Here is a 24559-nt window from a genome sequence, read left to right on the forward strand (position 1 = left end):
GCCTTAGTTAGAAAAGCTATCTTGTTCAGTTAATGTGAACATTCGTCTTTGTTGTTGTTGTTGTTGTTGTTATGAAATATAAAAAGTTTGAGAATCATTTTTGGCTATAGTGAGTTGCCAACTAATAAAATAAACAGTTTTCAAAACAATACCATTTGACATGCCTGTGAAATATGAACAATAATGTCTTTACGTTACACAGAATTTTAGTTTACATCTTTATACTTGAAATACAAAAGTGCCTTTAAACTTTAGGCAAAAGGGTCTTCTGCAAGGAATCATCATATTTGAGGGTTCCTGAGATTAAAAAGCTTGAAAACCCCTGCTCTCGAGACATCAGAGACGTATTTTACATCTTGTATAAAGTGGCATAATAAGTCATAATATGTTTTTATTGATGTTTCTAAATGATTATTTCCTTATTTCATGTCTGTGTTCATATTATCTCTAATATTTTCCTTGTTTTGTATGCTTTACGATAGGGCTGGGCGATTTTTCAGATTTTTTCGATTAAATCGAATTTACGTTTTGACGACGATTTAATTCTACATGAAATCGCGATCTTTAGAAAATATATACATTTAATACATTATAATGGCACCAATGTGCTTTGGTTCACTTTCTGTATGAAGCAATAAGCACACCAGAAGCGCCTCTCGGCCACGCGCTCCGCAGCACCACGCAGCGCCATGGTTTTAGAATTTTAAACAGGTTGTATACACACACCGGCGCCGCCCAGCCACGACTCACAACGCAGTACATTTTTCAGCCGCGTCACAGAGCGTCATCTGATTAGTTTCATGTTAAATATCATGCGAATGTGCACGTTTGGTGTGTGATACTTTAAACTGTCATGTGCGGGTCGTGTCGCGGCGCTTCTGGGGCCTCATGTACAAAGACTTGCGTGGAAATCATACTAAAACATTGCGTAAGCACAAAGCTGTAAATGTGCGCACGCAGAAAAAAATTCAGATGTATGAAACACTGCGTACGCCGAATCTCACGCATATTCTTTTGTACATCCGAATGAACGTGAAACTGAGCGCAACATGCACAAGCACAAAACCCCTCCCTGCCTCCTCCCCCGTATGAATATGCTAATGACTCTACTTTGGCAAAACCCAACGAAAAAGCAACGGCAAAAGCAAGAAGAGAAACTCTGAACAGAATGTGAACTGGAGGTGCTGCTTTCAGAGGTAGACCGTAGGAAAACTGTGGTTTTTGCAAGTTTGTCCTCCGGAATTAATAACAAAAGAAAAAAATAGAGTGGGAGAGTTTAGCTGATGCGGTTAACACAGTTAAATCTGAACATCGCACTGAGTGAATTAAAAAAGAAAGAGTGTGATTTATAGGGGTAAAATGTGTTGTACCTTAAACAGTTTAATGGCGCAGCTCGTAAAACGCATATCAACATGTTTTGACACGTTCAAGCATGAACTCGATTCGATTCCAGCGTCTAATGAACTCACCCCCATTTTGGTCGCATATGCGGCCGAAAATTAATCTATGCGACCTCATAATATATTTGGGCGCATTAGTGCGACTGCAGATACTGGTTGCAGTGCGACCTGTTTTGATTTTTTGTAAAAACGTGCTGAATCGCTCTTCCCTGCCGCTATATTGGTTCATATTAGCTGTCAATCACTCAAGGTATTCCGCTGTCAGATGACAGGGAAGGAGCTTTTATGACCACGGGAAATGCAAACGGCTGAAGAATGAAAACTTAAAGCACACAGGTTTGCAAACCCCACCTAAAGTTGAGGGCGCAGATGAAAGCGATCATGACACGTGATGGATATTGATCTGCCAGCTGAGATCAATCGAGTACGTGCTTTTCGGAGAAGGCGCCCGAATCTCTGCGTTCACTGCGTGTTCAGCGCAAATGTCCGCTAAAAGTCAAATCTAATACTGTACATATCATCGCCAAAGAAGCTCGCCTTTACTAAGTTTACACTGAATCTGCGGCTCATCATAACAAACAGCGGTATTGCGCCGGTGGTCACAGCAAGAATCCTGCTCTGCCTGCTCATATATTGGGTCGGCTGACTCGCCTGCTTTCCACTAACACAGAAAAATGAAGATCAGCTCAGACTGAACCTTTAAATTGACACAAACTGAAACCAAAACTTTTAAAGAGTGATAGAAGTGTTTCTCTTGTCTATTCTTGTTTGAGGTGTATATTATTTTTTATTTATTTACTGATGACTGCTTTGCAGCTTTCAGCATTGAATTGAATGATTTATTATAATATTTTGTTCGTTTTGTAGCAGAATTATTATTTATTAAATTGACATTCATATAAAAACAGCAGTACAAAATCAATATTTCTTACTGCAATGCTTCATTTTTGTTTGATGCAAACTACAATTATTTTTCATAAAGTAACAGACTTTTTATAGCAGATATTCATGCACGTTCAAGGCAGTTCATTGTTACTATTATTGTCATTTTCATTATCATTAATATTCTATAATTATTAGACATTCATTTTGGAATTATTGCACACAAATATCAAGTCATCACAGCATTAGTTCGATAGTTGTTTCTGGTTTTTGTTAGTCCTATTGATGTTGTTTTAAAATACAATAAATCCCTTAAAAAACTATTTGCAGCGGTGCTTATTCATTTTTGGTGGGCGCTCCTAAATCTTTTTTGGTGCTCCTCAATATTTGAAGTTGGGAGCACCGGTGCTACCAAGTAAAAAAGTTAATTTTGAGCCCTGTTCACGCATGCAAGTTCATCTTCAGAGAGTGTCTTTATAGCAATGTGCGTGCAGTAGATCGCTCAGATTACATTGGGAAAACAGGCGACTGCTGCAAATTGTGCTTTAATGTTTGGCTGGTCAACTGTATGGTATGGAAACCTTATATACCTGCTAGTGAACCCGTCTCATACAGCTGCCATTGCAATGCTCAGACACTTTGTAGAGAGTAATTTAACACAACTGCCTCTAGGAGTCGCCAATGCCAGCCATGAAGCTGGGGTGGAGCTGCGCACATTCCCACGTTCAGTTCATCGTTATTAATTCTAAACGTGAGCGATTCTGAGCGTGAAACCTGGCGAACACAAAGTTTTTGTGCGTACGCTTCGTTGATACATGAGGCCCCTGGTGTGCGACCTGCTTGACTGCCTGTTAAAGTCATGTAGGATTTTACTTGTTGCATTAGTCTGAGTCACGTCTGTGTGGATTGTCAAGACATATTCCCTCATCAAGTCGATAAACTCAATCTCAACACGTATGAAGGACGTAAAAGCCTGCCATGTGAAAAACCGCGCCGATCTTTTGGTTTGAACACGAGCAGAGGTGAGGGACTGTAGCAGTGAAAGTGAAAGTACCCGCCCCCATGACGTCATTTAGCGGATCTAGCTGAAAACCAGACAGATCAGGCAGCATGATACAGAGAGTGGAGCAAAGCGCATCAAATGATCGGTATTTAAAAGGGGGAAAAAGAAAAATAATTAAATATATTATTTTATAGTAGACACACATCTGGTGCTTTTATTTGCTCCTGCTATACGTCCACAACTTCACACATTGGGTTAAATTAGGCTTTACAGTTTACATGTTCAGTCCTTTTCTTCCACTGTATCTTTTTAAGAAAAAGGCAGCATCATTACAACCTGACATTCAATCAGAAGACAAAGTCAAAGCCGAGCTGACAGCCAATCTTTCCTTGGCTCAGCAAAACTTGCAAACAGTACCTCTGTATTCCTGCAACGGGAATATTTACACAAATATTTCTTATTCAAATCTTCAGCAACGCTATTTAACTTGTGAATTTGTTTTACATTTATTTACACCTTGACCGATTTTTGTATGACATTAAAACTACAATGTTCCTTAACCAGATGGTTTTTCCAAGTTACTTTTATAGAGAATGTTACTTCAGTCATGTTGTTGTAATGTTTTGAGAAGACGAGTAACACAATAAAAAAAATCGAAATCGTGAATCGGTCAAACTTTATAAAAAACCTAGATTTTATTTTTTTGCCAAATCGCCCAGCCCTACTTTAAGATGTGTGTCGCTGCACTAAGCTTGACACTATGTGATGAGGCTGAATAAATACAATATATTTTAAAAAGTATTAGGAGAATTACGCATGTCCAGAGCACACAACACACGGTTAACACACACTTTAATGGGGGAAACCATTAAATGCATGACAGTAAGTTACAAGCTGACATCATAGTATGAGAGTATATGATGATGAGTACATGTCGATGATGCAGCGATGAAAAAGGAAATCTTTACAGAAATGAAATGCAATCCTGGAGTGTTTTCTTACAATGCAGAATAGTGTTCAATAAATATACAGACAATCGTTTACTCTTAGCAGTACCTCTTAATTTGCTGATTACAGACCAAACGTACAGCCTCTGCAGTGTTTTCCACAGTCTTCGTGACGTACTGAATGTGAAAGTGTGTGTTTTGTTCATGTTTTTCAACAGAATGAAGTAAGGATGTCACGATCCTCCAAATCCTCGATTCGATTACATTTTCGATTCTAAAGTCACGATTCGATTTTCGATTATGAATAATTAATTAATAACGAATTAATTATTTGTAGCCTACCGTTTAAACTACCTGACCTGCATGGTCTTTGTTTTACCCATAAACAAATCATACAGTAAATGAATAAAGGCAAGATACACACATAATTACCACCTGTCAATCACTTTTTTTCCGCGGGACTCGTGAATAGGCAGTGATCTGTGTCGTTATAATGGCGTCGGTAAAAAAGACGCACAACCAACAGGAACCAGCCAACAGTATCTGAGGTGTGCACTAAAATGACTAAGCACTAGTGTGAAAGTAAAAGATGGAAGCAGTCTACTGACCGGCTGACTGTCTGGACCCGCTTTCTCGAGCGCATGACAATGTGTGTGCGTCTGTGTCTGTGTGTGAACGAGTGTGTGTGGTCACGTGATGTGCGTTTTCAGCGGTAGTGAGGAAGGAGGGCTGCTCAGAAATGCAAGTGATGGTAAAATGAAGCTTTCTGAACCAGTGAAGCGCTCGACTCAATTGTATCAGACAAAGGTTCGTTACTTGAAGCTTTCTAAATCAGAGCTCGATGAGGACCTCTTCTGGTGAAAGTGTGGGAAAGCACTGTGTTGCCATAATGTCAAATGTTCACAACTGACCAACTCATTCATGTAGTAATACAACAACAGCAATATAAACAAATTACTCAATTACTGTAGTTTTTACACAAGATATATTACATTACACAACTGATGATTGTAGTAAAATCCAAGGTATTCAAAAGATTATCATATTACAACTAGTCCTGTCCCAAGCTGGGATAGACCCAGCGATACCTGCATGGGAGGCGAATGCTCTAGGAAGAGGCTATTTGTGTGATGCTGCAGGGCTGCACTCACCGGCTGGTCTCTGTTAAACACAATACTACAATATGCAGTGGTTTTTTTAAGATAGTTGTAAAAAATACGCTAATACACTTTAGTATGGTTCAAAACCTTTTTACTAAAAATTACTATTGTAGTTTAGATTCATTACTGGTGTGTGGGACTGGTGCAGTGCTTTGAAACCGTACAAATGTATGTAATTGACGCCTAATCTCTCGCTATACACTTTACTATGAGGGTGTTTAAACCTTAGAATCAAAATTGGAAGCAGTCACGTGGTTATAGGTGAAAATAAAGCTTCGGACGTCACTGATCACGTGATGATGGCAAAACGAATCAAGCTCCGGTACACTGCTTCACTGCGAGATGTATCGTTTTTGTGATACATGCTTCGAAGCCTCGGCGCACAACGTCACATCACTCAGAAATGCTACACGCCAGTGTGGATGTGGATCGTAGTCGTTCTAAAATGCCATTTAAAAACAAAGACATATTAGTGGAAACAGGGCCTGAGTGTGTATTTTTCGCGAGCGGATTTGCAACGGGTGCGGGGCGGAGGATTGGATGCGCCCATCGTCTATCATCCCAACCGTAATACGTACATAGCAGAGCTTGCAAACTGTGTTTTTTTTTTGTCTGCAACACGAACGTTGTGAACATAACTCACTGGAAATCCAAAATACTCCCACACCGGCGACTTCATTGAAAGAGGAGAGGGTTTAAGCTCTGTCGACGGGTCTCCTGCAGTTTAACAAGCACTTCAACAAGCATGTTTTTTTTCCTGTTTGGCAAGCCAAGCTAACGTGACATGGGGGCGTGGCAGCATCGACGATTCTATTTTTTGATTCGATAATCGAAGTTGAGCATAAATTTCGATCGATTTTGATTAAAAATCTAAATCGTGACACCCTTAGAATGAAGCAACAGTGTCATATTTATAACTTAAAGACTGAAAGAAATTAAGCTACCTATTCAATCAAACCAGCACCAAACAAATGTACAGCACAACAATCCAGATCTGGATCATCTGGACAGGTTCCTAATCAAAATATAAGAGAAATGACTTTCAGAAATATGTGAAAAATCCACTGAAAGCTGAAATTAGAGACCTGAAGAAAGCTGATGGCACTTCACATCACCGGTTTATCCATATAATCTGCTTGAGTAGTCCTCGATCTGGGATCTGTGACTGGTGTGTCAGTATAACTGGGTATTCTTTATTGATTTATTAATTGATTTGTAATAGTATAAGCCTGATAAATGTGCTTGTTCTCTCCTGCCATTAACATGTTAATCATACAGCAGGTATTTTAAGTGCAATAAGTTAGCAGTACTAATGATTATGGGATTATTATAATCAAATCTGCTGTTGTAAGTTGATAGTGAGCTCTTTAGACAACTGTCAATAAATATTATCTAAATTTAGAAAGATAATTATTGCATTATGACATTTTACTCATGGCTGTATGTTTATATAATAATACTATTTTAATAATTTGTATTATTATTATTATTTTTGTGATATATGTGGACATAAAAATAGATAGAATAATAGAATGATAGATTCATGGATGAATGGATAAACAGATAGATGGATAAATGGATGGATGAAAAGCTGGATAGACAGTATAATGGCAGATGCATAGATAGATAGATAGATAGATAGATAGATAGATAGATAGATAGATAGATACGTCATAATAAGTCATAAAATTAATATTTATTAATATGTTTTTATTAATATTTCTACATGATTATTTCCTTATGTCTGTGTTCATATTATCTCTAATATTTTCCTTGTTTTTTATGCTTTAAGATGTGTGACGCTGCACTAAGCTTGACACTATGTGATGAGGCTGAATAAATACAATATATTTAAAAAATTATTAGGAGAATTACGCATGTCCAGAGCACAAAACACATAAAAATACAAATAAAATCATCAACACACATAATAAAAGAGCTTTGTACCACAGTTTCAAGTGTATTCAAACACAATTTATTACAGTTCAGATGCAGACAAACACTACATGCAATAAAAGAATTACAAGAACACACAACACATAGAGAGTCAGGTCTGCCGGCGTTATGAAGCCTTCTGAATACTGGATCACCGCCATCTGATTGGTTCTGTTGCTTGGCGGGCTGGAACTGCTGATCCACCAGTGAGGAGCCGGACCCGGAGCAGCAGACGTTGTGCAACCAGACGGACCTGGATCAGCTGGAATTGTGCAACCAGACGGTTCCGGAGCAGCAGGCTTGGTGCAACCAGACGGACCCGGATAAGCAGACATGCCGCAATCAGACGGACCCGGATCAGCAGCCATGCTGCAATCAGACGGACCCGGATCAGCAGACATGCCGCAATCAGACGGACCCGGAGCAGCAGCCATGCTGCAATCAGACGGACCCGGATCAGCAGCCATGCTGCAATCAGATGGACCCGGAGCAGCAGACATGCCGCAATCAGACGGACCCGGAGCAGCTGACATGCCGCAATCAGACGGACCCGAAGCAGCAGACACTGCGCAGCCCCCAAACAGACCCGTATCCACAGACAGCCTGCAGCCTCCAGAGGCATCCGGGTTACCAGATACACTGAAGTCCCGAGACGCACCCGGATAAGAGGACACACTGAAGAACCCAGACGAACCGGGATCAACAGACACCCTGCAGCCTCGAGATGGACGAGCATTAAGAGACACACTGAACACCCCAGATGGACATAGGACGAGGGACAAGCGGAGGACTCCAGGTGGACCCGGACTAAAAGAATCCGAGTAGAATCCATTAGGTCCCGGGTCAACAGACACACTGGAGATCCCAGGTTGGTCCACGTCAATGGAGACAACACAGACCCCACACGGATCCGGGGACCCTGGGGTGCCCTTGACGATTCTCAAGATGACTTTGCTGCAATCTTTCTTGAGGTAGATCTTTCTAGTCCGTTCTCTCGATTCTGAGGCTGAAGAGAGAGAAAACATTACAAGGTGTTATTCCCCGATAACAACCAATTCAACTAATAGCACATGCCTATAGCCATGTAATAAGCAGGATAATATTCAATTCTACAATATTTTAATCTGTGTTTCACTTCAATTATAATAATCAGCTAAAACCACAACTCATGTCTTTCCTAATCCTTCTGTTTCGCTGCTTACCGACAGCACGAGCGCTACCAGATGGGTCAGTGTGGTCCACTATAGATGTTGCTGCTGCATCCATACAGCAAAGCTTATGGATAGCTCTTCCCATTTTCCGGAAGAATGAAAGAACGCCTGTCTTCCTCCGTCCTCGTCTTTGCATCTCTAAAGAAAATAAGAAAACATTTAGAAAGTACAGATAACGGGTCAGTAGCACAACAACCAGCGGCTGGACATCACCACCCACTTTGAATGTTATCACTTCATTTAATGAGCGTTATCATAGGGGCCTTCTGCGCTGACTGGTAGGCTCAGAAGGATTATATCATCCATCCACATGGTTAATCAGCTATACTTATATTGAAGACTCCAGATCCAGATCTGTTTTTACATTACTGTGACGGTTGGGTTTACAGTTGGAGTAGGGTTAGACATTACCTGCTTTCTGGAACCGTTCTTCACCGGACTCGAACCGTGTCATCGTGGTCCCTGCATCACAAGTCTGCCGACGTAAAGTAGTAAAGCCGTCCACACGGAGGTAAGCGGTCAGCTTGTAGACGCGTAAAGGAACGGCGTCATACCATAGCGTTATTTTCAGAGACAAAATGCAGCCACACGTACTTCTGGATACATCATTTATCAGTAATGTATATAGAGCTACGTCTTCAGAATGAGCGTATGCTAATTTTAGTATCATCTTTGCTTTATTGTATTCATTTAGTATTTTATTTTACTTGTCATTTTTTTATTTTATATATTTATATATATAATTTTTTTTTACTGAACATATCAAAAACCGAACTGAATCCATGACCTAAAACCAAACCAAATCATTAAAGTCAGTATTGTAGCACCCCTAGTGGCCGATAAGACCAGCTTTACAGTACAATAATAATAGTACTATTAATAAACATCTTCAGCATAATTTACATTTACATTTAGCCGACGCTTTTATCCAAAGCGACTTACAAATCAGGAAATAATACAAATAATAAACTGTAGTAATTATTACTGTAGTATATTTTACAAGTTGCTACAGTAAACTAGTAGACTGTATTATATTACAGCATTTACTCTAGTATTTAGTTTGTAGTATTTACACTTACATACTATACTTATAACAATATACAATGCAACACTTTCTCATACGCATTTGTACACAGCACCTTATAACCTGTATATTTATAACAAATCTGTACATACAACTCAACATTCAGATCTTTTGGACTAACTGCATCTCTGTTTAATGTTTATCGTCTTTTTTTCATATTTATTTTGTGATGTCAATTTACGTACACTGTAAGCTTCTGCAGCCATAACAAATTCCTGTGTATTAGCAATAAAACTGATTGTGATTCGATACTAAAGAACGGCAGTGAACTGATAAATGTGAATAACTCATGATATTTTAAAAGAGCCGTGTTTCAGTGTGAATTATGACAGAGTTAAATTGTTTACAGTCATTCATCTTTTTAACACACACTGTGATTCTGACTGCATTCACACTGAAATATCAAATACACCAAAACATTCCATTTATTAAAGGTTATGAAGGCTAAAACACCCTCAACAGCCGTATCTCCTTACTGTAGCCACACCAAAAATGTAAGTTATCACACATACAGTATAACAAGAACAATTACTGTGATAATATATACTGTAGAGCTGTTCAATATACAACTTATATTTCATAATATGAAGTTTTATATTTTATTATTGTTTATTTTAGCCTTCTACATTCTCAAACATATAATAATGAGTAAAATATGATCACATAATGAATTAAAACTGTGTATTTGTATAATTGTGCTTTACATGTAGTGAAAATATGAATTAGGATAATGATATTATATCATTTTATATACATAAACATCATTGATGTTGACATTTGAGATATCTGTCGTAATTTGTCTTGTAGTTCATACAGTATATTATCTACTTTACCACAGTAAGTGTATAGCAGAATAGATTTACCACATCACTGTGATTTACTGTAGTAAATATCAAAAACACTGCAGTATTTACCTCAGGAAACCCACTAAATGTCCTATAGTAAATTTACTATATATATATATAAAATAATACAGTATATTTCCACCGGTGTGCTGCTGTGCTCTTACCTGCTGTCTGGTTCTCCACGACGGCCGCAGATGAAGCTCTCTGTTCGGACGCTCCTCCAGCGCGACCGCGGCTCCTGAACTCTGGTGAATCTCTTGTAATCATTCTCTCCAGAATATTGTAATCCATATCGTGCTGTAAACGCTGTATTTTTGACTGAAAACGCATGACTGTTCGCTGACTGTCAAACACCATCTACACCACTGAACACCAAATCAAACTGACGCGCGTTCAAGAGTGTGTTCTAATTAGCGTTCGAAACTGTGACGTCATGCGGGGGAGGGACTGACGTGCTTGTGCTGTTACAACTTCAAACACAGGTAGAAAGTGTTAAACTACAAATACTACAAACGGTTAGGTGGAGAGGGTTTGGCAGACATTTCTGAATGCTTCTTAACCCTTGTGCACTGTTCAATCTAACCAGCCTTTTGTTGTGGACGAAAACATCCACTGAATATATCTGCTGTAAAAATGCATCAGATCAATATTTTTTCTATTTTTTTGCATAAATCTGTTGATCAACCTCAGTTCTGATCAAAACGACTAAATTGTTTAGAAAAATACAGGATTTTAACTCATAAAATTTATACATGATGTCACTGATTTGGTGAAACACACACAAAATGACGTATTTTCAGTACAGAGAGTAATTGTGGGCTTTATTTATTTTCTTTTATCACAGTCTTGGACATGTGAACGATAATAACAACATTGGCTTTGATGCATTATTTTTTTAGGATAGTGGATGATGCACACTGGTGGTGGTGTGGAGAATGATTTTGAAGGATACAACTGATGGACATTTCGGGCCATGATCCTTACAGCAAGAATGTTTGGTTTCATTCACTGTGTGAATTGGGAAGGGCTCATCCGTATGCCCTTATCCCTTGTGGGCCGCAAGAGAGCGCTGGGGGGTCCGCGAAAAACTTGGCAGAAACAAAAAATTATTTACAAGATATTTTTTTTTCCAATACTAAAATTATTATTATTTTTTTTAATACTTTATTTATAAGGATTTTTATTTTTACATTTGCACAAAAAAAAGACAAACAATCAACAACAACAAAACAAAATATATAAACAAATATCCCCAACACTACTTTCCCTTTTGTGGCTTTAACAGAAGATATACATAGCTAACAGTCTGCAAACATAAAGTCCTCAAGATATACGATACACATAAAAAGTGAACAGTTCAGTGTGTGATAAAAGAAAGGTTCTGTATACCTTTATTACAAGCACTGCCATTGTGAAAGGCATTACAAGGTTACAGTGACATGAAAGAGGAATAAGAAAATATGAAAAAAAAGGGGGGGGGGGGGGTCTTTTGGGATTATGAGAGATTTTATATATCCTCCTGCTCCAAAAATTGTAAATGGTCAACGTATGTAAGAAAGGGAGACCAGGTTTTTAAAAAAGTATTTTTTGAACCTCTTAGAGTAAATTTGATTTTTTCAAGCTGAATAAAATACATAACGTCTTTAATCCATCTACTATGTGTTGGGGCCTCAGTTTTTTTCCAATACAGAAGAATTAAACGCCTTGCCAGTAGCGTGGTAAAAGCAATTACTCTACATATTTCTTCTTTAAGCACAATATTTTCTGGACTGGTTCCAAAAATTGCCAACAGGGGTTCAGGTTCAATAGGAAAACCATACATATCACTAAATGATTGAAAAATATCTTTCCAAAACCTCCCTAGATTTGGGCAGAACCAAAACATGTGGGCAGTTGTGGCTGGTGAAATTGAGCATCTACTACATGCTGGACTAACAGTAGGATAGATCTTAGACAATTTTAAATTTGTAAAATGTAACCTGTGAAGTATTTTAAATTGAATAAGGGCATGTCTGGTACAGTGTGATGATGAATGTACTTTGTTTAAAATACCATCCCATTCTAAGTCTGTGAAGTCTCTGCTCAAGTCGAGCTGCCAGGAGGTTTTAATATGTTCTAGACTTTGAGGATCAATTGTACAAATTAAAGAGTATATATGAGAAATTAGTCCTTTACTTTCGGGTTTTAAGTCTAATAATGCATCAATTACTGAGGCAGCAGGTAATTCAGGAAAAGATTTAAATTTTGACTTAACAAAGCTTCGTATTTGCAGAAATCTAAAAAAAATTGTTTTTGGGCAGAGAAAAATTATGAGCAAGCTCTTCAAAGGAGCAAAAAATATTATTAATAAATAAATCTTTCAGGCATTTAATCCCCTTCTCCTCCCACACCCGGAATGCAGAGTCTGTACAAGATGGGGCAAATAAGCAGTTAGAGGCAATGGGACCTGCAATTGAGAGAGCCTGAAAGCCAAAATGCTTTCTTAACTGTGACCAAATTTTTAATGTATGTACAACTATTGGATTAAAAGAAGTCATATAATTCTTTTCTGAAATTGGAAGTGATGCACATATCAAAGATTTAAGAGAAGCTCTGGAACAAGCTCTTTCACCCTGTACCCGCAGTGGAATTGACTCTGGGTCCCAAGAAGATACCCAGTACAACATTTTTTGAATGTTGCTTGCCCAGTGGTAAAACAAAAAATTTGGCAGTGCCATGCCTCCTTGGGATTTATTCCTCTGGAGGAATGATTTTCTAATACGAGGTGATTTACCTCCCCATATAAAATGGCTTATCAATTTATCTATGTTACAGAAAAACAGTTTTCTTATGAATATGGGTATATTTGAAAAAAGGTATAAAAACCGTGGGAGAACTGTCATTTTAATTAGATTAATACGTCCAGACAGTGAAAGAGGTAGAGTGGACCATTTCTTGAAATCTTGTTTACAACATTTTAGTAATGGATAAAAGTTGGCTTTAAACAAGTCATTAAAGGAGCGAGTAACTGATATGCCTAAGTATTTAAACTTATCCTGATCCACTTTAAATGGTATTGTGTAAGAAGATCTATCTAGAGGGGCATCAATCTCAAAATACTCTGTCTTGTGCATATTTATTTTATAGCCTGAAATTTTTCCAAAATCTTTTAAGACTGATAGTATGTGAGGTATTGAATGAGTTGGATTTGAGACATATAAAAGAACGTCATCTGCATATAAGGAGATTTTATGTTCTTTGTCATTCCGAGTGATTCCTGTAAAAATAGTAGATTGACGAAGTAATATGGCCAAGGGCTCAATCGAAATGGCAAACAGCAAAGGTGAAAGGGGGCAACCCTGCCTTGTACCTCTATACAAAGGGAAATATTCTGAATAGATATTATTTGTGCAGACTGAGGCTATTGGGGCAGGATACAAGAGCCTGATCCAGGAAATCAAATTTTCAGGGAAGCCACATTTTTTGAGAGTAAAGAAAAGATATTCCCACTCAACTCGATCAAACGCTTTTTCAGCATCAAGGGAAACGATGATTTCATTGATATCAGAGTGTGAATGCATGTACATTACATTAAACAAACACCGCAAGTTATTAAACGAATTACGTCCACGAATGAAGCCTGTTTGATCACCATGTATTACTGCTGGACAAATTGGTTCAAGGCGCAATGCAAGAGCCTTGGCTAGTATCTTAAGGTCCACATTTAGCAGTGAAATTGGCCTATACGATTCACAGAAAATGGGGTCCTTATTTTCCTTTAACAAGAGTGAGATAGATGCCTGTGTGAGAGTCAGTGGGAGAGAGCCCCTCTTAAAAGATTCATTATATACTGCTACAAGAAGTGGGCTTAGTAAAGCTGAGAACTTCTTGTAGAACTCTATAGAAAAGCCGTCCGGCCCAGGTGCTTTACCACTCTGCATAGCCACGATGGCTTCCGTGATCTCTTGCTGTCTGATACAATTTCCCAATTCAGAATCCCAATTGAATTCGAACAATAAAGGGTCTCGGGGGTTGGTTTGATTTTGGTACGGGAGCCAGGGAGCGATGCGCTCTATCCACCACCGGGGGCTTGGGAAAACTCTCCTTCCCGAATACTTTAAGTAGAAGTTCTTCAGTAAATGCGGTTGGATGCGCGCTCTCAGTGTGCTCAGGAATGCCAATTATTCTCACGTTGTTCCTTCTTGAGCGATTTTCTAAGTCGTCGAGTTTCATTTTCATTCGTTCGTTGTCTTTGGTCAGAGCTGCGCATGCAGTTTCCAAAGAAGTGACACGGCCATCCACGCTGGTTAATGATTCCTCGACATCTTTCAATTTTTCCCCCTGGGTTTGCAGCGATGCTTTCACAGCTGAAATGGAGGTTTTTAGCTCAGAAAGAATCTCCACTCTGAGCGCTGCGACCTCTGATCTGATGCCCCCGAGAAGCTCGCGGATGTCGTCTCCCTGTGTCGAAGCCGCCATACCCGACGCTTGCACGTTATCCTCCTCAGTTATTCCAGTGTTCTTTTTTGCATTACCTCTCGGCATATTAGGTTATAAACGCTGTCACGATGTCTTGTTAATCTTATGTAAAATATCAGATACGCTTAAAACGCGTAGAGAACTCAGATTAGTCAAAGTGATTGAAAGTAATATTCAGAGCAGAAACGTGCGACTTCTTACTCCGCCATCATCGCATTTGGATACTCCCAATCCTAAAATTATTAATGACTATAAATTATTAATCTATATATAGTTTTATGGTTTATATCAGTGGATACTTAACTGTAATGTGTTTATCCCAAAATCCTTTGCGCTCTTTAAGATTTTGGATACAGTTGAATGGAGCAGTTAGCGGCTGTAAGTGCAGGACAGATGATGGAAAGATTTGTAAAGAATCCCGCTCCCACAAGCACTTCATGCAAATCTGACTTGGCGAGCGTTGAGGAAACCAGAAAGCATGATGAATCTTACATTGCGTTTGGTTTTACCTGCATGTTAAAGCAGGGAGTAGATAGACCCCAGTGTGTTCTTTCTCAAGAGATTGTCTCCAACGAATGCATGAAACCCTCCAAGCTCAAGCGCCATCTACAGCAGAAACTTCCCAATGAGGCAGAAAAATCGACTATTAAAACATCAGGAGTTGTGTTTGACCCGGCAGGCTAGTATTTTTTTAGCAGCAAGCATCTGTCCCTGAGAGGTGTTTTAAAGCCTCATATTTGGCATCACTCCACATCGCGCGTGCTAAGAAGCCGCACACAGTTGGCGAAGCATTGCTATTACCAGCTACCAAAGACATCGTCAAAGTTATTTGGAGAGGAAGCGGCACGAAAGGAAGATTGTGTGCCTTTGTCAGACCACACAGTAACCAGACGCAATGGAAATATTTCAAGAGTTCACACCTAGCTCATGATTTATATGTAGCTTGTTTGGCGTGCTGTCCCGGGAGAGAGCCCTGAGCTCAAGAGATCCTCAAGCCCAGAGCTCCCCCCTTTCGCAGGGTGAGGGGAGATTGAGCTCAGGTCGATCTTAGGCCCCGTTTACACTAGTACGTTTTAGTTTTAAAACGGCGTTTTAGAATGAAAACGATCCGCGTCCACACTCGCGTTTTACCCAGCGTTTCTGAACTGCTCTCCGTCCACACCAAAACGCTGAAACACACATCACGTGACCACACAGACGCTCTCGGGCAAGCGCTGCAGCCCATGTACCCAGATGAGAGCTCTGCTAGTCGGACTTCTCATCAAGCATCTCCCGCTGGATTTAATCTCACTATATTTATTAAACGGGATATTTCATTCATCTTGTTGTCTTTATCTAACGACATATTCCCTGACTTTGGGCATTGGAATCTATTACTTGTTCTCAGGTAACGTATTTTGGCTGAGCGCAAAGATAAGTTAATGATTAATGTAACCACGTACATTCTGTATATTGACTTATCGCTTGCCTTTATTTCCTACAATGTATAAACTTATTGTATGTTATACTTTTATAATTATCGATTCTTAAAACTGATACTCAGCAAAAGAGAGGGCATGTTTCGTATTTTCACTGAAATTGAAAGGAGGCAGTTGTTATCGGCTCCGTTTTGTTATAAATATCCAGACAGTGAAGATGACGCTCATCTTATACAGCACGGCGCCTCAACATTTCTGCTGTCTGTTAAGTTGCTAATATTAAAATGAAAATAGGCAGTTCCTTAAATCATGTTTACATTTTATTGTTGAGAAAGTGAAACAACGAAGCCAGGGTGATGTGAATGAAGTTATAAAGTGCACTGTTCCCTTTGAAGATTTACCCGTGTCCTCGGTATAGTCTGCTTTTCCATATCAAACTGAGAAGAAGAGACTGCAGCCTTGATCAAACTTGCGAAGTCTGAACTTACACGGAGAAGATTCAGGACTGAACTGTGCGTGTTAGGCTACTTAATATTCAGGAAAAGCCCCAATCAGAGAGGCGAACGTCTGCAGCCCCGCCTCCGTTTTCAGATGTCTCCGTTTTCCATCATCCACACTGAGACGGAGCAGCAGCGTTTCAGAATGAAAACGGCCTCTCCAGCGTTTTCGAAACGCTCCGTTTTCGGCGCTCGAGAACTCCGGCGTAGTGTGGACGGTTGGCGTAACCGTAGCAAAACTTATGCGTTTTCAAACTAAAACGCATTAGTGTAAACGGGGCCTTAAACTCCCCCGCTGCTGAGGCCAAGGCGAACTTCCTGAGAGTAAGACATTAGAAAAAAGATTTAGGCTTATTTGTCTATAATATAGAGCACATTTGGATGGTGGGAGAAAACCAGGGAACCCGGGAAAAACCCACTCGGACACAGGGAGAACATGCAAACTCCACACAGAAATACCCGATGGCCCAGCGAGGCAATAGTATGATCCTGCACAACTGGAGTAGCTGCACTCTCAGGACCGCATGTTTAGGACCTCATTTTTAGGACCCTAGTTTATTGCGGAAGCGCCACCTACCGGATTGGATGACATAGTGAAACTGCATTTCTAGGACCCGTTTTGTAACTGCGCCACCTACCGAATTGGATTATATAGCGGAAACTTTCAGGCACTTTTATTACAGAGGTTAAAGTGTAAAACGCCTGCTTTAAGTAACAATTTTAAAATGAAACAAATAAATTTACACCTAAAATATAAATGAATAAATAGAGTTGAGTGGCTTAAAAATCTTAAATTCCTTGAAAAATACTGTATATTGATGAACCCCATTACATTGAACTAATTAGCTCAGTATTAAGGAAAATAAATTGAAATCAAATGGGATCAGCATTTGCAGTTACTAATTTAAAACCAGGTTGTAAAGGTTTTAGAGAGACAAGAGAGGCAAGGATGATTCAAGAATGTACATTTATATAATTATCCACACTTTTATTTTTATTAATGCAATTCAACCACAAAAATGACCCCACTGTTTATTCAGTTGCTGCATTCAAACTGGCTGTAGACTTTAGCTCCTGTGAATGAGAGTGAAGAAGAAAGTTCAAGTATATATATATATATATATATATATATATATATATATATATATATATATATATATACACATATACATACATATAAATACATACACACACACACACACACACACACACACACACACACACACACACATATATATATATATATATACATACACACTGGGGTAAATAAGTATTCAACAAGTTCCCATTTTTCTCAGAAAACTTATTTCTAAAAGGTGCTATTGACCTAAAAACCAAAGAAAAAAATATATATGAATAGAAAACAAATCTAATTACTTTACAAATTGTTATCAACATCTGGTGAAAATTTCAAGTCAACAGCACCTTTATAAATATGTTTTCTGAGAAAAATGGATACTTGTTGAATATTCAATTCAATTTCAATTAATTTTATCTTTATTTCTAAAGCACTTTTACAATGTAGATTGTGTCAAAGCAGCTTAACATTTATTAAATTCAGTTCAGTGTGGTTTAGTATTCACTGCTGAAAGTCCAAACACTAAAAAAAGCAAATCCATCGATGCACAGTTCCACAAGTCTTAAACCAAGCAAGCCATTGGCAACAGTGGAGGAACAAAACTTTACAAATTGATGAAAGGGAAGGAATAAACCTTGAGAGAAACTAGGCTCAGTTGGGCACAACCATTTCTCTACTGGCCACACTTCACGTGCAGAGCTGCAGTCTAGGCGCTGGAGGCAAACACTGGGCGTCCATCGTGGAGAAGCTGCAGGTGTGAGTAGGTCACCAGCTGGTTTTCAGTCTGGACCACAGGGTCAATGTGGGCACTCATCTGTCACTGGGGTCTTTCATTAATCAGTCTCATGCTCTCCACTTCTCTATGACCACCACAGCATCTGCTCATGATACGGTCTGTTTCAGGATTATGGATACATTTAGAAGTCCTCTATGGTGGCATCATCTCTTCACAGGTTACGACCTCTAGAGGCCTCTGGATGAATATCCCCAGGAGGAAATAGGGAACAAGGAAAATAATTAGCGCAGCTGCTGTTCATAGTGTATTTAAACAAGAGATATTAAATATCAAGACAAAAATGAAGTGCTAAGAGATAAAATAGCAGTTATATGAATAAACATGAAACACACATGATTATTTATAACAAAATGTCTATTGCATTAAGACAGCAAGAGTGTTCCCTCCAAGTGGTTTGTCAATCCCACTCACCCGCATAGAGCACATAGGGCAGCACAGTGGTTAGCACCGTCGCCTCACAGCAAGAAGGTTGCTGGTTCAAGCCCCGGCTGGGCCAGTGGTCATTTCTGTGTGGAGTTTGCATGTTCTCCCCATGTTCAAGTGTATGAGTGTAAATGGGTGTTTCCCAGTACTGGGTTGCAGCTGGAAGGGCATCCGCTGTGTAAAACATATGCTGGATAAGTTGGCGGTTCATTCTGCTGTGGCAACCCCTGATAAATAAAGGGACTAAGCCGAAAAAGAAAATGAATGAATATATATATATATTCTTGAATATGTAAAACAATGTATATGAACTCAAAAGGTTAATCAATTGTTATGAAATTAAATCTAGATTAATATTTAATATAAGAGGTATAATAACAAACATTTGCTTTACAGTGTTAGCTATAATATATATATATATATATATATATATATATATATATATATATATATATATATATATATATATATATATTTCTGGCTTAAGCGTATGCACTGTTGGGAGAACCAAACAGGAAACTACTCCCAACTCCATATTTTTAAGTATATAAGAGCAATACCCACCTATTGAATGGTTTCCCTTCTTTCGTCAGTTGTTTGTAAATCTGTCTGTTAAATTCTTTTACTTCACTGAAATAGAGAACAATCACTGTTGAGTTAACATATATACCAGTAACAAAAAGGCTCTTTGAGCATTGTGCCAAAATTAACTATATTCTGACCTGTAATGATAATCTTTACCAGAGAGAAAGACCTGCTCAGCATCATCCAAAGACCAGCTCCTCAAGACACCCAGAGGATGTACGATGGCCTATGAAAAAAAAATCATTTAAATATGAACTAAAATACCACCACAGAACAGCAAATCATTTTACATGGATTCATAAATGAGTAGCACCCAGCATGCAGTTTATATTATATTATTTTACACTTATTTGGCCAGACATTCCTCTGGAAAATGAACACCACAGATAAGCTGCACTTCATCATAGATATGCTATAAACTCAAGAACACAGCTAGCATTTGTAACTGTATTTATAAACTGCTTATCAATGTCTATTAAATGTAGAGTTAATGCTAAACAAATAAAATATTAATAAATTAACTAGTTATTAAATGCTTAATAATTATTTATTTATAGTATGCAGATGTTATAAAGTGTTACTCAACAGTTTGAGATAACCTCAATGAAAATATTCCTGTAGTTTGTTTTCTTTTCCTCCTACAATGAGCCTAAGCAATCCAATCATATTGGCCATCACTTCTTATTCGCCAGGTAAAACATACCTGTATATATATATTAAAGATATGAGACTCTATATGGTTAAGACCTGCAGAATAAGCCTAACTTTCAGAATCTCATTCATCACTGTAAAACGATGACAAATCATCAGTCTAATGCTGTAAATTTGCCCCACATACAGTATTGTGGGGCAAACAGGCAGTCAGCACAATTTTTAATGTGCTAATGTAATACAACGAATAACACGAATTCAGTAAAATATAGATAAATCTGAAACTCTTACATCAAACGTGCTTTTACCATCTTAGTTTAATGCATGAGTCACTAAGCACATTAGCCGTTAAGTCAACAAGCCATTAAATCAACAATGTTTCATTAAACCATGGTCACGAGTTACGAACGTCGTATAATCAAACTAGAAAACGAACTCTAGAAAAGTATTAACAGTTATAACACCTCTCACTCTGGCTGTGTAAAATTATCCATATTTATTATTATAATATTTTATTCTTCTTCTGGAAAAAAAAATCGTCACGTAACATTTTTGTCCCAGACCCTTAAAAGTGGGGTAAATCATGCAGGCTAATCTGGCATTTCTGCATAAACTCACAGTATAAAACAGCAGCATTACAAAATAAACACATACTTTAACAGTTTAAAATAAAACTTAATAGAAAAATCGGTACTTACACTTTCCTTGTCATCCGTGTCGTCCATTAGCGCATCCATGATCCAATCCGACAGGTGACGCTGTCACAAAAAACTAGGGTCCTAAAGATGCGGTCCTAAAAATGCGGTCCTGAGAGGGCAGCCACTCCAGTTGTGCAGGAATACCCTTCTCCAGCGAGGAGACAACGCCATTGGTTTTCTTGCTGTGAGACAACAGTGCTAGTCACTGAGCCACCGTGCCGCCCATTCTGGATAAAGGTGGGAGGAGGGGGGTTTCTTCCAGACGAAGATAGCTGTAGAAAGGAAATGAGGATATATATAGTGACTTGGGATCCTCTGATTGGAGGATCATGATTAGCTAATGTGGACCAGCTGGGTCAATCATGAGCACATGCTCTTCTCGAAATTAGTTTAAAATAAAACTTCACTTAGCAATTTTCCATAAATACAAGACAGGGAAAAAAACTTTTCATCCACCAGTGCCTTAGTTAGAAAAGCTATCTTGTTCAGTTAATGTGAACATTCGTCTTTGTTGTTGTTGTTGTTGTTATGAAATATAAAAAGTTTGAGAATCATTTTTGGCTATAGTGAGTTGCCAACTAATAAAATAAACAGTTTTCAAAACAATACCATTTGGCATGCCTGTGAAATATGAACAATAATGTCTTTACGTTACACAGATGTTTAGTTTACATCTTTATACTTAAAATACATAAGTGCCTTTAAACTTTAGGCAAAAGGGTCCCCTGCAAGGAATCATCATATTTGAGGGTCCCTGAGATTAAAAAGCTTGAAAACCCCTGCTCTCGAGACATCAGAGACTTATTTTACATCTTGTATAAAGTGGCATAATAAGTCATAATATGTTTTTATTGATGTTTCTAAATGATTATTTCCTTATTTCATGTCTGTGTTCATATTATCTCTAATATTTTCCTTGTTTTGTATGCTTTACGATAGGGCTGGGCGATTTTTCAGATTTTTTCGATTAAATCGAATTTACGTTTTGACGACGATTTAATTCTACATGAAATCGCGATCTTTAGAAAATATATACATTTAATACATTATAATGGCACCAATGTGCTTTGGTTCACTTTCTGTATGAAGCAATAAGCACACCAGAAGCGCCTCTCGGCCACGCGCTCCGCAGCACCACGCAGCGCCATGGTTTAAGAATTTTAAACAGGTTCTATACACACACCAACGCCGCCCAGCCACGATTCACAACGCAGTACATTTTTCAGCCGCGTCACAGAGCGTCATCTGATTAGTTTCATGTTAAATATGATGCGAATGTGCACGTTTGGTGTGTGATACTTTAAACTGTCATGTGCGCGCCGTGTTGCGGCGCTTCTGGGGCCTCATGTATGAAGACTTGCGTGGAAATCATACTAAAACATTGCGTACGCACAAAGCTGTAAATGTGCGCACGCAGAAAAAAATTCAGATGTATGAAACACTGCGTACGCCGAATCTCACGCATATTCTTTTGTACATCCGAATGAAGGTGAAACTGAGCGCAACATGCACGAGCACAAAACCCCTCCCTGCCTCCTCCCCCGTATGAATATGCTAATGACTCTACTTTGGCAAAACCCAACGAAAAAGCAACGGCAAAAGCAAGAAGAGAAACTCTGAACAGAATGTGAACTGGAGGTGCTGCTTTCGGAGGTAGACCGGAGAAAAACGGTGTTATTTGCAAGTTTGTCCTCCGGAATTAACAACAAAAGAAAAAAATAGAGTGGGAGAGTTTAGCTGATGCGGTTAACACAGTTAAATCTGAACATCGCACTGAGTGAATTAAAAAAGAAAGAGTGTGATTTATAGGGGTAAAATGTGTTGTACCTTAAACAGTTTAGTGGCGCAGCTCGTAACACGCATATCAACATGTTTTGACACGTTCGAGCATGAACTCGGTTCGAATCCAGCGTCTAATGAACTCACCCCCATTTTGGTCGCATATGCGGCCGAAAATTAATCTATGCGACCTCATAATATATTTTGGCGCATTAGTGCGACTGCAGATACTGGTTGTAGTGCGACCTGTTTTTGATTTTTTTGTAAAAACATGCTGAATCGCTCTTCCCTGCCGCTATATTGGTTCATATTAGCTGTCAATCACTCAAGGTATTCCGCTGTCAGATGACAGGGAAGGAGCTTTTATATGAAGGTAATTCAGTTGCGAAACTCGAGAGCTTGCAAATGTAAATGTGAGCACTTGTGATAATAATATTTGTATGTGTAGGTTGAAATGTACACTTACAGCTCTGATGTGAACAGCTGAAATCCTCGATTTGCACACACACACAACAATCCACACACTTGTGTTTTAAATTCGAAGTTGCAGATTAATAGTTGTGTATTTGTAAAATGTCATTCACAAATACAAAGTGACAGACACACGTGTGCACGGCAAATTTGACTGCATCTTCGCTCTACAACCACAGGTCGGCACTCACAACCTCTCAGATTCGTCAGTACAACTACAAATCTCCCGCGCTCTGACTTTTGCTACACATCTCCCGCGATCTCTGTAGCAGAACTCATCTGTGCACTCGCAGATGCAGAGGCGTGAGCAGCGCGGGGCGGGGGAGGGGCGGGGCTGGTGTAAAGCTGTTTCATTGGCTGAAGCCTGACCAATGAACAATGCCAGCAGCCAACAGGACTGAGGTGCAAAATAATCATTTCCCACAATTATTTTATTATTTAGGGTTTATTTAAACTCTTTTCTGAAGAGATTCTTGTTAAAAATAATAAATTCTGTGGAAATGTACATACCAGTAAAAGAGCAGCAAAGCCAGTTTATTGGCTAGAGCCAGCCAATGAGATGGGGCGTTTCTGTTTGTCAGGACACAGGGCAGCTCACGTTGTTTGAGGCCTCGAGCAATCAGAGGGTAAGTTAAGATTTTTAATAATTATCTATATGTTCAATACTGTTAGCTAAGCTAAGGACTGTGCTGGGTGCTTCTCTTGTTTGTTTCTTATATAAGAAAACAGTTATGAGTTATCTAGGAGCTGCTTTCAATCATGTTATATGGTTCTAAAGATACGATTTAACCCACATGAAATAAGAAGTTGTAATAGTATTTATAGTAAATAATAGTACGTTTTTGAACCATACTAACTATAGTAAACTGTATTATACAGTATATATTGCAGTATCTACAACTTTGTTAATGAATGCAACAGCACACTGTAGTATTAACTAGCATGAACTTTAATAAATTGAAGTATACTTGTATGTATGTATGTATGTGTATATATATATATATATATATATATATATATATATATATATATATATATATATATATATATATATAGCTTAAATTTGAAAAAATCGAAATATAGCTGTCTGTTTAAAACTAAACATTCTAATGCCATTTATTATGCAAATATCAAGTTGAAACAAATCTGTTAAGAACACGTATTTATATGTAAAACCTAATACATTTTAAAGCAGTTTCATTTCTTTCTAATTTTTACATCTACATGCATTACATCTG

At 38.5% G+C, this 24559-nt stretch overlaps 3 protein-coding genes and 1 long non-coding RNA gene across 12 annotated transcripts in view; 2 read left to right on the forward strand and 2 right to left on the reverse strand.

Annotated features, from left to right (window-relative positions):
- Window positions 1-24559, forward strand: part of pycr3 (pyrroline-5-carboxylate reductase 3) — a 540655-nt gene that overhangs the window by 127458 nt on the left and 388638 nt on the right. The gene's annotated exons all lie outside the window — the stretch shown is intronic.
- Window positions 1-24559, forward strand: part of si:ch211-221n20.8 — a 142362-nt gene that overhangs the window by 71972 nt on the left and 45831 nt on the right. The window lies entirely within an intron of this gene.
- LOC108180292 (uncharacterized) lies at window positions 7345-10851 on the reverse strand. 3 transcript variants are annotated; one of them, XM_087298886.1, is made up of 4 exons: window positions 10632-10851; window positions 8530-8676; window positions 7647-8333; window positions 7345-7580 (listed from the first exon to the last, which is right to left on the reverse strand). In XM_087298886.1, the coding sequence occupies exons 1-4, from the start codon at window positions 10822-10824 to the stop codon at window positions 7378-7380; spliced, it is 1230 nt and encodes a 409-aa protein (XP_087155012.1). In that variant the 5' UTR covers window positions 10825-10851; the 3' UTR covers window positions 7345-7377. The 3 variants fall into 3 exon arrangements, with proteins under 3 accessions (XP_087155012.1, XP_087155011.1, XP_087155013.1); XM_087298885.1 differs by having other exon boundaries at window positions 7345-8333; XM_087298887.1 differs by having other exon boundaries at window positions 7345-8333; window positions 8950-10851.
- Window positions 19635-23618, reverse strand: LOC103909365 (uncharacterized). Its single transcript, XR_015519134.1, has 4 exons — window positions 23317-23618; window positions 21072-21343; window positions 19860-19948; window positions 19635-19767 (listed from the first exon to the last, which is right to left on the reverse strand). It is a non-coding gene; the product is annotated as an uncharacterized LOC103909365 (long non-coding RNA).

Source organism: Danio rerio, chromosome 20, assembly GCF_052040795.2.
Source record: "Danio rerio strain M-AB ecotype USA chromosome 20, GRCz13ab, whole genome shotgun sequence".
Taxonomy (NCBI): domain Eukaryota; kingdom Metazoa; phylum Chordata; class Actinopteri; order Cypriniformes; family Danionidae; genus Danio; species Danio rerio.

What these genes read in the sequence shown, in the direction of transcription:
- LOC108180292 (XM_087298887.1), bottom strand. Translation starts at nt 9,208, where the DNA reads ATGATACTAAAATTAGCATACGCTCATTCTGAAGACGTAGCTCTATAT. An exon ending in AGAACGGTTCCAGAAAGCAG is followed by an intron (nt 8,677 to 8,949) that starts GTAATGTCTAAC and finishes TATTTTCTTTAG; the next exon opens with AGATGCAAAGACGAGGACGG. An exon ending in TGGTAGCGCTCGTGCTGTCG is followed by an intron (nt 8,334 to 8,529) that starts GTAAGCAGCGAA and finishes CTCTCTCTTCAG; the next exon opens with CCTCAGAATCGAGAGAACGG.